General features: G+C 41.2%; 1 protein-coding gene across 2 annotated transcripts in view; it reads right to left on the bottom strand.

Annotated features, from left to right (window-relative positions):
- The window catches only part of wscd2 (WSC domain sialate O sulfotransferase 2), a 48948-nt gene that overhangs the window by 10472 nt on the left and 25128 nt on the right, over positions 1 to 13348 (bottom strand). The window contains exons 2-5 of one of the 2 annotated variants that reach the window (XM_014987603.2): positions 8966 to 9930; positions 5043 to 5157; positions 3215 to 3399; positions 71 to 192 (exon numbers count right to left, since the gene is read on the bottom strand). In XM_014987603.2, the coding sequence (XP_014843089.2) occupies positions 71 to 192; positions 3215 to 3399; positions 5043 to 5157; positions 8966 to 9356 (813 nt within the window). In that variant the 5' untranslated portion in view covers positions 9357 to 9930. Of the gene's footprint in view, positions 1 to 70; positions 193 to 3214; positions 3400 to 5042; positions 5158 to 8965; positions 10816 to 13348 lie in introns of those variants that run through there. The other variant, XM_088008874.1, reaches the window with a different exon arrangement.

Raw genomic sequence — 13348 nt, 5'->3', positions numbered from 1 at the left:
TACAACAAACAGCATTATGACAGTGAGGACAGGCGCACACGCACACACACACACACACACACCCACTCACCCTCTCTGTGCACATGTCCACACACTTGTCCACAGACATGTTTTGGATGACAGCGCTGAAGGGAAGAGCTGCTGTGACATTGTCTGGCCGGTGAAAACAGCCCTTGAAAATGGCACTGCCATCTAAAGGAGACAAAAAACAAACCGGGGTGTTACTCACCACCACAGGACAAAACACACAGCGGCGAGTCCAGCTTTCTGGTTACTGAGCACAGCCTCCCTAAAATCGCTCCCAGCCATTGACCCTTGATGATGAGATCCCACCGGGACTCTCCGCCAATCCACCGAGGCCCTGGCCTGGCAGGAGACAAAAACACTAACAGTGTGCACAACCCTGCTGTGTGATGGTGACCTTTAACCACAGACCCTCCCTGGGAGCTGATGGATGCACCGTATACCATCGAAACAGCGAAGAGTCTTTCACGTCCTTTTGAGATCATGTTTTGCTCTTTGAGTAAGACGACGGCGTGCCACTTAAGAGTTTCAGGCTCGAAATAATTCCAGGAATTTTTTTTTCTGTAATTTCTGTAATGAAAAGCTGAGTTCAAGATGAAAGCTTCGTCTTTATAACTAAAATGTTCTTTTTTAATGATTCATCTTCATTCTTCTTGTCGTAGTTGTGATTGCAGTTCTGATTATGTTTGCTGTTAAAGCAAGAGAGGCAAGTACCACCACATCACTGTGTCTGATAAACTCTTTTCAACTTTTCTTTATTTAATTTTATTCCCTCTTAATTGTTGCTTTCAATTTCAGCGCGTTACATATAAACAATGCATGCTGAAAATGTTCGACAAAATATGAAAGCCATAGCTTGCATGTGGCTAAAAACCCAAATAGCCACAAGAGGACATTTATTTTGTTTCCTCATTTATGCCTGGGACAAGCCTCACATGATGCAGATGCAGGCGAGAGGTGAATGAAAAGCTTGCGCAGCACTTCGGTGGAAGGCAAACACGGGAGCCGAAAAGCAGAAATGAAAATAATCAAGAAGACAACAACATGAGATGGGTTAGATTTAAGATAAACTGTTTTGATTTGATAAATGTGAAACCAAGTGGTTATTTGACAGATGAGGAAAAAGGAAAAGTAAAGAGAAAAGAGGATGTGCAACATCAACCTCAGCTTGAGGGAGCGGACATTTTTAGACTTCAAAGAAAAAATCTTAGCCAATTAAGAATCGAACAAATCCCCGTTTTAGGCGGCTCGATTCAAATGACGTTTTACGACCTAATTTAAACTTCGACAGCAGGTTAAGGTAAAGCATTTTTTTGTCTCCAAACAGTCAGTAATTTTCCTGCCACATTGCAGCGTTTCAGCGGCAGGCAGCAAGCGTTTAGCATGCAGAGCACGGCCGGCTTCATAGCTAGAGCAGTTCTCCCGGGAAAGAGGGAAACAACAGTGGCCAGCTACCAACTGTGGCAATAATCCAAAACTAAAACAATTATTTCAACCTCCAAAGTAGACGTGGATGCCATACGCATCCGTATGGCATCTTCTGCATTTATGACAGATAATTCAGGTTTGTTTTTGCATTTCCAAAAAAAAAAGGAGAATAAAAATAACACAATATTTTAAGCCCAGAAAACCTAAAGACCCCAACTTAGAAAAAGAAAAATTGACAGACATTGAGATGTCAATACCAAAACAGTAATTTAATCACATATGTTGATAATGATGATATAGGGTCTCACCACCTGGAAATTTTCAGCTGTAATCACAGAAAATTAGTTCTTGACAAAAAAAAAGCATAATCTTCACTTAAATGTGTTGAAAGGAAGTGGTTCTCCTTCTTTTCCTCAGGACATAATCTGCACCTTTACTACGCAAATCAAACCCAAAGAAGTAAACAGGTGGAAGAAATGCATTTTTCCTTAGTGACAAAAAAAACTGTCTCGCCACTGGAAACCCTTTTTGCCCCAGGATTAAAAAACAACTACAATCTTTGATTTAGGGGAAGAAACAACAGTGCTGAGAGATGCCTAGACAATATAGTTTATGTCATAACTCTAATGGAAACCTCAAGCAGAGAGTTTCCAGCCAAACCGTGCCTCAGGTGTTGTGAATGAGAATAAAGCTTATCAAGTAAGAAAATGCTTTTCTCCACAGCGGTTTTCACTTACGATGCGCCCTTTGCTAACACAAAATGTCTGGTAACGTCCAACAATCATACTAAATGTTCTCTCCAAATCGTCTTTCTCAACGCCAGTGAGCACCGGGCGTCCCTGGCTGCTATGTGATGGGGAAGGTCGGCCTGCAGGCTGCAGCTCCGGAGGAGGAGCTTCGTCGAAAAGGCAGCGCTTGGTCACACCGCTCGTTTTCTGCTGCCGTGGAAGATTAAACAATTTCTCAAACGTGCATGGGGGGAAAAAAAATCAAAGCAACTCTCTAGATATGTTTGTGATGTTGGCTCAAAGAAGTAAATTTGACATAATACTGCCCCTTCAGAGGAAATCTCCATTGAAATCATTGTGTTCATCATCAAAACCTATAACAGAATGTAAACAGTCCCTGAGGCAAAAGTAAAGAGACAAACAACAAAAAAAACTCTTCTTGACTCAGCATGAACTGCATCCACAGTGAGGCAAGGCGACTTAACTCGCTCCGTGTTTTTTATTTTCTTTGCGTTGCACAGCCATGAACACATCTGTACATTGGCTTTGGAAAATGTATCTCCTTATTTTTCTCATCCCCGGTACGCAGGTGGCAGAGTTTAAATATTTAAAGTAGAAACTTTATGGGTTACACATAAATGCGGAGAAGTGTCTCACATGAAGTTGAGTTTGAGAAAACAATGTTGCAGCAAAAGAAAATCCTACGCAGGAGATCAAGACCCGTCCTCACTCCATGAACTCAAATTGAAGTTTGAGATTACTTTATAATCTCCGTTCTTTTCGGCTTTTGACTGCGTTCTCTGCTGCTTTATGTTTATTTTGTTTCATCACATTTTTTTTTAACCCTCACCGTTTTTATGACAATTTCAAGCATCCATCTATACCCACATATCCTGGCAGGGCCATGGCGGCTTGAGCCTATCTCCAGCTGTTACTGCCTGAGAGGCAATTTTAGATATAAAGAAGGAAAAATAACCATCGTGACCTACAACACAGGCCATCACTTGGCTTTCCTGTGTGAGGCAGAGACTCACAGCGGCGCGCCGACTCCTGGCTCAGCTCCAGCCTGTAGATGGACAGTCTGTTGGCTCCTCCACACGTGTTGCTCCTCTCTCCCTTACACTCCATGTTGCATTCGCTCTCTGAAGCGTTGGGCGCCTGGATCTTGTGCCCGCAGAAGCACTCTGCTCCAAACTCCAGACCCGCATACATGTACCCTCTGGAAGGAAGGAAACCAGAGAGGTTCAAGTGTTTGCGCCGAGCCTTCGTCGTGTTTCTTAATCCTTCCTGGGCCGATATATTTTATCCCTCTGAACCACAGAGTGAGCTGTAATCGATAAAAACAAACACACGGTGCACCGGGGAAGCTGAGGCAAAAAAATGGAAATGCATTATAGTAAGAGATCTCCTTCTGCTGGCGGAAAAATGAGCTGTGCTGCATCCTCTGCAGGCCTCTAGGACAAAGCCAATTATAGGTGTGTGGCTTACACAGAAACCGAATCACACAAGGTCACCTGTCTCCTTCCTTTATGAAGGATTTGACTCCCAAAAGACCTCTCAGATGCAATTAGACGTTTAACATAGCTCAGACACGGGATGAATCCCCTGAGCTGTCAGTCATACTCAAACCTCTGTGTGCTGCTGTGTGCCGCACCTCATTTGTTTGTCTGTTTTTATTAACCTGCTGCCCTGGGAGACAGACAGGCGGCAAGAGACGCAAACTGAGAGAGAGGGGAGCCGAAAACAAGCATCTTTCTTCGCTCCTGCTCTCGGCTCTGCGAGGCAGTGATGGGTGTAATTTAATGCATTTGATAGAGCCGTCCCCGGGATTCCACAGGGGAGGAGAAAAAGAGGTGAGAGGAAGATGGTGACGGGAAGAAACGAGTGGCGAGATAGAAAAGCAAGCACAGATTTTTTTTCTAAAACAAAAAGGAGAAGAGAAATCTTTGAGAACTGGGCCGATCGGGCTTTCCTGGCCGATGCAGATTTTTTGGTTTGGTTTTGAGGTCTCAGAAATGAAAAGACAAAAAAAGCGGCAGAAACCGGAAAGATTGTCCTCATTTATTCATCAAGTGTCTTTTATCAATCCATAAAACGGCATCAAACTGCATGCTGCTGATTATTAAATTAATTTAAATGCTTTTAAGAAATAAAAGTACATTTCTCTTTCTTTATAAAAGTAGCTAAATTAAATTAACACATCAGTTAGTCGATTCATTTAGGTAATTCCAATTCAAAAGGTAAAACTTTATTTTTTTGTACATATATTAAACAGTTTTATATTTCAACTCTTTAAATGCTTGCAGCTATAAAACCCTATAATTTAGTTTAGCTGAACATTTACTGCAAATCTGAAAGCTTCTCATTCTTCAGCCACACTTTTGGAATTTAATTAACGTTTTCATGATATTTGTTTGATTTTCAACGGACTTCGGTGGGAAATTTTCTGTGGGATGTTTAATTGAAAACCATCTGGCAAAACAGTCTCACTTTCAGATTTACATAACATTTCAGATAATTTCAGTAACTTTCTTAAAGGTTGCTTTATTTGTAAAAAAAAAAATGATGTGGGTTTACATCACAGTGAAACTTTAGATGGGAAAAATGCATTTAATGTCTTCAATATATATTAGCATTGCACTATCAAGACTTTTTTAGATCTATAATGTCAGATCCTCATTCACTAATATCACTATCAATGATGTCATTATCTCAACATCAGACCTTTTGTTATCTTACCACCTCTGATGCAGTATAATTAATAAAGTACTCTACTTAATGTCTCTTATCTTGTTGTAATTTCAGCATTGGAAAAAGATAAAAGCCAGTAAAAGATGAGGTTTGTGTTTGCCTGAGTCGTACCTTTCAGCACAGTTGTCCTGGCAACGAAATACAGTCATTTTTTTGTAGTCAAAAAAAGACACTCCTCTCAGGGCTCTTTTCAGAGTGTCATCAACGTAGCAGCCAATGTACTTTGCTGGAAAAGAATCAAATATAAATAAATGCCAGTAAGAAAACGACAGAAACGTACAGTCAGATTTAACATTCATACATCATTCTGGAGCAGATCCACTTTAGATACGGGGAAAAGACATGAAAATGTTTCACAAAAGCATCAGAAGTAAGAAATATCCAACCAACAGTGTGTTTTCTTTCCAAGGTTTCACAGCGTAAAGACACACAAACTGGGGCAGTCACTTCATTTATTTATGACACACGTCTCCTTCTAGTGGTGTGTAGCCGCAGCGGCAGTCATCTGGCTGCATTCCTCAGACGTGTGAATGGGGGCTGGGCTCTGCAGAGCGAAACGCTGACCCTTATGCAGCTTCTTGCCTTTAATAAAAAACAATCTTCTCCAATTTAACCGGTCAGCACAAGCTGCACCAAGGAAGCGGAGACCATCTGCGTCGTACCTCCCTGAGCCTGATGATGTCCAGATGAGGGGGAAAGCCCTGCATTAGTTTAATTGTTATGGCATTTAAGCAGCCTGTGGTGAGCTGCTGCAGGCTGTAATCCTCCTACGCTACTATTGTTGAGCCGAAAAATAATCTGTGACGAAGTGCTGATTAAATGCTTTGCATGTTTGGACTCAGAACAACACGAGCACAAAGGGATGATACTTCAGACGCACCTGATTGCGCCCGGCTGAGTCATGTTTGTGTTTTAAGCATATCGATTCTCTAGGATTCGCCTCCAACTTTCACATGGGACATATGCAGCATTCTGCTCTTTTGCAGCACGCAGCACAAAAATCTGCTGAAGCCTGCATGGTGAATCACATTATTTCCTAAAGTCTGTAGCTCACAGCCTGAGAGAGGGACGGGCTTTCGGAGTACAGGGAGGAACGTAACGTCTGGTGCAACGTACGAGTGTTTTCAGGCTGCAAAGTGTGACAAGAGCTGCTGGATGCAAGAGGGACAACAAATGCTTTGAAGCTATTAATTACTCTATCATCACATTCAGCTGCTGTCCCAAACGGTTAGCATTAGAGAAGCAAGGAGGCGAGGGAGGGGCGAGCGAGACTGAGAGCTTCATTTCATCAGATAACCCTAAGCTTCCGCGTACACCATAAACTTGTTGGTTTTCTCGTCCTTGAGCTGGGAGAGATATCGCTCGGATCTGTTGCAGCTAGAAAAATATTCTTCTTTGATATTCTGCTCTGCGTGACACAGCGGGGCAGGTTACTGTGAACTCAGAGGGTTTCTAGATGAATACAGTATTTGCTTTCTTTTCTGGCTTGACCTCCCTCACACTCCCAGATGTTCGAGGCCTTCCCAGGAGTTCAAAATCGGCAGCCTGACTTCACAGGTTCTCTCTTCCAACGCTAAAGCAGAAGGAAAACACTTCCAGTGCTGCGAAAAGGTCGTCTTCCGAAGAGATTTCTTCTGTTTTGGCTTCGTTTTCGTTACGTTGTTTGAGTCAATTAAACTTATTTCAATGTCAGACGAGGAAGACCCGAGTAAATACAAAATTAGTTTTTCCAAGTCAGTTTCATTCAGTAAGGGGCAAAAATCCATCCAAATCAAATTATAAGCTCGTTGGACACCAGGATTTGTATTTATGTTAATGAATTTTGACCTAAGTCATGCCACAAAATCTCAGTAAGATTTAAGCCTGGACTTTGACTAGGCCATTTTCTTCTTTTCTTGTTCTGAGTCAATCAGAGTTGGCTCAGAAACCGTTTTGTTTCATGGTTGCAATTACTTCAAGAGTTTTTTTTTTTTTCCTTTTTAGAACAAGAGCAAAAATACAATGTAATGAGGCTAAGTTATTAGCCTCACCTACAGTCAAGAAATATCAATCATGATCAAAAGATACAAGCCAAATGCCTTTCTTCACTAAAGAAACACGACTCAAGAGACACGACAACAAGTTTAGGCAGCTAAAAGTAGAGATGCTGCTTTTTGCATCAAAGTCAGTTGAGGCAGTTCGGGTATGTAATCAGGGTGCATTCTGGGTGTTTTTTCCTGATTATCTGCAAAGAGACCCTCGGGCAGACCCAAAACCTTTTGGAGGGATTACATATTTCTTCTGGCCTGGGAATCCTTTGGGATCCTCCAGAATGGGCTGCAGAGCAGAGCAATGCCTGTTTCGTTCAACTACCCCTCAGCTTAGGCAGGTGGTAGACTATGATTGTTTTTTTTCTGCAAGGCTGTGTAAGTTTTCTGCTGGATGTAATGGAACAAATAACTTTCAAAATGTTTCACTCTGGTTAATGGATTTGGTGGGAGTGATAGCTGATCATTTGTTGACACTCTGAATTCAAGTACTGCAGAACTGAGAGGTGCATTGCTTTTTATCTCTGTTAGGAATTCAGAGATGCATTAATAGATCAAATATATGTTTCACTTCTACTTGATCTACAGAAGTAAAACCGGATGTTTTGCTCAAATAAATGCCAAATATCAGAGAAGTCATCTGCCTGTCTGTCCAGCTGTAAATAAACCAAATGGTTAATTATTTCTTTTTTTTTTAGTTTTTACTGAGAGAATAAACAAAGTCCCCACTTTATTAAGCCCAAAATGTATTTCAAGTCAGCCTGCATCCTTCATTTAAAAATCTGTCTCAAAACTCTATCTTTTCTTTCCAAAAGTGTTGAAATTTTGGTTTGATTCATGATAATGAGCTTAAACTAAAGCCATTTCAAATCATTAAGTAATAAAAATTTGCTCTTCTTAAAATCTAAATTTTCCCTTCCTGTGCACTCTCAACATTCACTGATAATGAATTTGCCATGACCTGTGTTGCTGAGGAATTTTAAATTATTTGTGGAGATTTTAATCGTATACCCACTGCTTTGCAAGGCCACAGAACTCTGGCAGATTCTCTGATATCTCATTAAAATTACTTTAAATAATAGAAATGTCTGGAAACTGCAGCTGCCAAACAATAATTATGCACATAGTTCCTTTGAAATATAAGTGGTAATAAAGCATATGCTTTTCAAATTATTTAGAGAAGGAACAAAAACAGCATAGACTTCAAAAACCCAGACTGGACTTAGTGCACAACTGTTGTCAATGTGAACCCTTACCCAGATTTTTGTTTTTGGGTAAGAATGCTAAGAAGACAAAACTGATGATACCATCTGAAGAGCTATTTTTACTTCAAACATTTTGCCATACAAGCTTAAAGGTGTCAGATCTGAAGAGGCAACCTGTCCTCACAGCAGAAACCTCTGTTGTCACACATCACGTCCCATGTGAACCCGGGGTTTACATGTAAACAGGCTGCACAGCAGCCTGCAATAATCCCAGATCAAATTGCAATTCTTACATACATGTCCCCGTTTAGATGCTGCCGTAGTCTCGTTTGGCCAAATATGTGCCAAAGCAAAGCTCCAGCTAAGGACAGAAACTGGGATCCTTGCAGGATTTACACAGGGAAAAAAAAAAGAAATAAGACAGAGGACTTAACTGTTATCTCACCTCACTCTTCACAGGTCTTTCAGAAGACCAAATACGGCTTTCAGTTCCAAGCTGCACGGATGCTGCAAAGATTTTTGAGCATCGGTTTTGCAATAGGATGAAGTGGGACACGATCTGCATGTGCGCTTGCCAATTCACCCATTATTATGAGTAGGTTTTGCTCCACATCCCTATAACTCTCCCACCGGGTATTGTTCTTGTTTCCCTTGCACACTAAAGTCTAACTTTGGAACACTGCAGATGTTTTTGCACCTGTTTTAAACTCCGTACTCTCCGTATAAGGGAATTCGTTGCACTCTGGAATTATGTAACTGAAACAGTAATGAGACATTGTAACAGGCGGAGTTTTGTCCTCACCTCTTCCATCGTCTACGTCTTTGGCATTGCGTCCTTTAAGAGCTCGATTCCAGCTGCTGGTGTAGTCTCCCCCTCTTCCCGCCGTCTTGTAGCCCCCCTGTCCGCTCTTCCTCATCCAACGAGGTCCAAACCTCCGACCGGTTCTGCGCGTCTCCTTGAACACCCTGCTCATGATGCCAAGCCCCCGAGTGTCCGATGACGAAGCCCGGCCGCCCGCCTCCGAAGCCACGACAGAGTCGCGGCCCCCTCGGGCGCCGGGACCGCTGTCCCCGACGAAGCCGGAGTGCAGGAAGACGAGGCTCCCTGCAGTCAGGTACAGCAGGATGAGGGAGAAGAAGCGGACAGGTTTCCTGCAGAAGTATCGCTGTATCCTCAGGAGGGGCTTGGCCATGCTGGCTCCCTCTGCCTCTCAGATACACTCTCACAGTGAAGAAAACTCATAAAGCAGAGGAATCAATACCAGCCCTCACTCCGCTCCCACCGTACAGACCCACTGGGCATTAAGGGGAGGAAAAAAAGTCTGTAAAAGTGTCTTAATCTCATAGGAAGGTCATCCAAGCAATCACATGACTCCTCGCTCATGTACGAGCCTCCAGCCTCATGAGGGAGATGCTCTGCATGGGTGCACCGCGCCTCTCTGCAGAATGCGTCCAAGTGAGAGTCCGAGTCCGTTCCCACCGGCAGCCCGGCCCTCACAGCCGGCTTACAGGGCCATGGCAATGAAAGGTGAGTGGCTCGCACTGAAAAATGATCTCTCAACGCTGCTTTCACTCCAGCTATCAGGCTCACAGAGATGCCACACCAGCACTGCAGCGGCACTTTCTCCCACGCTGCGTGGAGGGAAGAGGGCTTTATTTACCAGCCGAGCCGAGATCCTTCGGCTTTGTGAGGCCGGCTATTTACCAAGACGCTTCGGACAGAAGAGGGTATGACTCACAGTCTGCAGTAAAGATGGACATACACACCTGGAGAAATGAGAATAGAGAGACATAAGATGAGAGTTTTGAAGGAAAACACAAACATTAAAACTCAGCAGCTTTACTTTAATAAAATGTTCCTTGAAAACAAAGATGGACTTATCAGGATTTTTATGACCAGCTTTAAAATCTGACCTGACTGAGTGGGATTATTTTTTATTATTCTATAACATGTAAAAAAAAAAAAAAAAAAGAAGAATGTGCAACAGGTTGTTGGATAAAGGTTTTGAATCCATCATAAAGTTAGTAAGTGAATGAGTATTTTCTAATTGTGCATTAAAGCATGCGTCACTCATTAAAGTGCATCAAAGTATTTAGAAAAGAGTTGAAATTCTTAGTTCTGATACAGAAACATGCTGTGTATAGAAACATGGCGCATGATTACTCATAAAAAAATAACTTATTATGCCACAGCCATAAATACATAAATGAATGAAAATAGTGCTTCCTTGTAGTTACCAGAAAATGTTTTCTTACTTTTCATTTACGCCCAGTAGCATGAAGAAAGTAATTAGAAAGCATGTGCGAACAGCATGCAATTAACATTCTAGACATTTCCCTGTTCGAGGTTCAGAGTAATGCTCCATCCTTTGGTAAACAAGGTGAAGCTCCAAGAAACAACAAACAGAATCCTGTGCAGCATTTTTACTAACATGAAATCTGAGGACTGCGGGGGGAAAAAATTGAAAAAAAATTGTTAAAAACATAAATCAGTAAGATTGGAAATGAAGGCACGAGAGCCAACAAAGAATATGAAGGTTAAGAATCTGGGTGGCTATGAAAGCTTACAAATTACTATAATATGGATGGTTGTTTGCTTTTCATATCTCTGTTCAGATGATTTACTGATAACAGCCGCGTCTCTTGTCCTTTTCCCTCTTTTGTTGTTGACTTTGAAAATCCTCCCTCAAAGGAGTCTCTGTTCTGGGACGGGCTGCGAAGTCTACAAGTGGAAGGGGTAACGCAACACTTCACAAGGTCACAGAGTTTTCCAGAACACTGGAGAGGACGCGTCGCAGCCTCAAGGCTTTCTGTCCGCCCTGGGACAAACCTGCACAGTTTTTGTTACCTGAAACCTCAGTGGCACTGCAAACTTCTCCCCCTCCTCTTGGTTTATTGTTACTCTGACTGTCCAGACTTCAAGGACTTCAGTGTCCTGCAGCATCAGCACAAGACAACCCTCATTCTGTCTGAAGTGTCAAAAACTTCTCTTTCTATGACTGACTGTCTGTTCACTTCAGGATCACATCTTTTTCAAAAATCCTGACGGAAACACTAAAGGTTTTGACATAAGAGTTGGGGAGAAAAAAACTTCAAAAAGGGACCATAGGGATCAATACAAGCTGCATAAACAGAAAAAAAAGTTAACTGTATTTGGACGAAATTGGAAGTTTTGTCTAATTATTTAATTTCTATAAAACTTTAAAAATTCCTTCACAAATAAACCTTTAATATGAGCACATATTTTTAGTTGGGGAAAATACCATGTTGGCACTGCTAACAGTTCCAGCTATAGAAATGTAACTTGAGCATATTTTAAAGGATGACATTGTCTTTCGAAAGTGATCAGAGTGTCCGACTTGCATTTCTGTTTTCCTGCAATATAAATATGACACGATCTGGAGGCCAGTTTCTTTTCGTCACTCTTTAAAAAGGGAAAGACGAGAAAACATTCAAGTCAGACAGATGCGTGGTCAGAAAGTGACGACAAGAAAATAAACGTTTTCTACACTGGGGAAGAATGAGCTGGAGTTAAGAAAGCAAGGCTTGGACAAGGACATGGGTTTGTCTTTAGTTAATGGCGTAAAAAAAGAAAACATACTTTGTATCGTACAGTCGCAGACAATCATGTTTTTGATTCAGAATGGATTCTGTTTGCAAAGGACATGTTTAGCTATAAATGTTGAAACAAATAAATTAAGGCTCTTTTTAGGACATGTGTTATACTCAGCTCTCTCTGGGGTAAAAGATCTATATTAAGAATATGTGCAGCGTCCGAATCCTCCAGGAAGAGTCTGGTTTTCGGGGGAATACGTGTAAGTGACTGGTATGTCTGCCACAGGTAAAGAGCTGTGACGTGATGCTCTGAAAACACAACAGATGGCTTTATGAGCGTGAACAGATGGGGAAAATGTGCAGGTGATACCTAACAACTGTGCCACTCATGAATCCATCAGGGCCCCCTGCAGGTTAATTACTGGTGTAAATAATTCACATCTCTACTTAGTTAGGAAAGTGAAACTGAGCTCAGTTCGGTTAATGACAGACATGAAACCATGCACAGACTGCAAGTCATTAAAAATATAGTGGATGTGTAGAGAGAAACCCAGAGGAGCATTACATGAATTAATCTTTTTTTCCCCCCAAATTTGTTAAAGGGCAAAGTTATTTTAGAGCCCTCAAAATCTCAAAGATCTTGAAGGAATGGGACATGAATAAATCAAAAGTGTGCTTTAAAATTATTTAAAATACACTTTTGGGGCACACCTCTTTAAAACAGGAAGGTACTGCCATCTATGGAGGATGATGCAAAATAAGCTGATAATGCATTATTTTCTTTACAAAAAACAAATCACACTTTCTAATGGGGATATACAGCTCTGGAAAAAAAGAGACCACTTAAAATGATCAGTTTCTCTGATTTTGGTTTTTGTAGGTATATGTTTGAGTGAAATGACCACTGTTCTTTTATTCTATGAACTACTGACAACATGTCTCAGAAATTGCAAGCAAATATTTAGTATTTATTTGCAGAAAATGAGAAATGGTTAAAATAACAAAAAAGATGCAGCGCTTTCAGACCTCAAATAATTCAAAGAAAACAAGAACATGTTCATTTAGAAACAACGATACTAATATTTTAACTCAGGAAGAGTTCAGAAATCAGTATTTGGAGGAATAACCAGGAGGTTTTCAATGGGGTTCACTGCAGTGGGATCTTAATTTTTTTCCAGAGTTGTATAAATATCAAAAGTATCTGTAGTAGAAGCGGCACAGTAAGTACTTTGCCAATTGACCTTTGATGCAATAAAAGAGTGATGTCTCCTCAACCAGGAGAAAAATCATTTAAAACATTTTTCTCCTCCAGCTTTATAAAACTACTGAAATCTTGGTTGCAGGTGGAGAAATCAGCCAAAGCTAATGGAGAAAAACAACACAATTATGCCACAGCAGGGAGTTAGCAGGCAAACTGTTGATGAGACTACAAGTGTTTGTATTTTTTTATCATTATTTTATTTTTCCTTTGTCAGTAAAACAAAATTCACCTGCAGTCAATAACTGACTCCATAATTGCTCCTTTCAGATGCTCCTCCAGCATGTCAACTCAGGATAATTAATTATAGCAGTGATGTTTTTTTTTCTTCTGTGGCTCCACCAAATGATAGACAGAATGTGCATCTTAATT

This window comes from Poecilia mexicana, unplaced genomic scaffold, assembly GCF_051168715.1.
Source record: "Poecilia mexicana isolate PSO_F unplaced genomic scaffold, ASM5116871v1 scaffold_9, whole genome shotgun sequence".
NCBI classification, from domain to species: Eukaryota; Metazoa; Chordata; class Actinopteri; order Cyprinodontiformes; family Poeciliidae; genus Poecilia; species Poecilia mexicana.
This window is presented reverse-complemented; position numbering and strand designations above follow the sequence as displayed.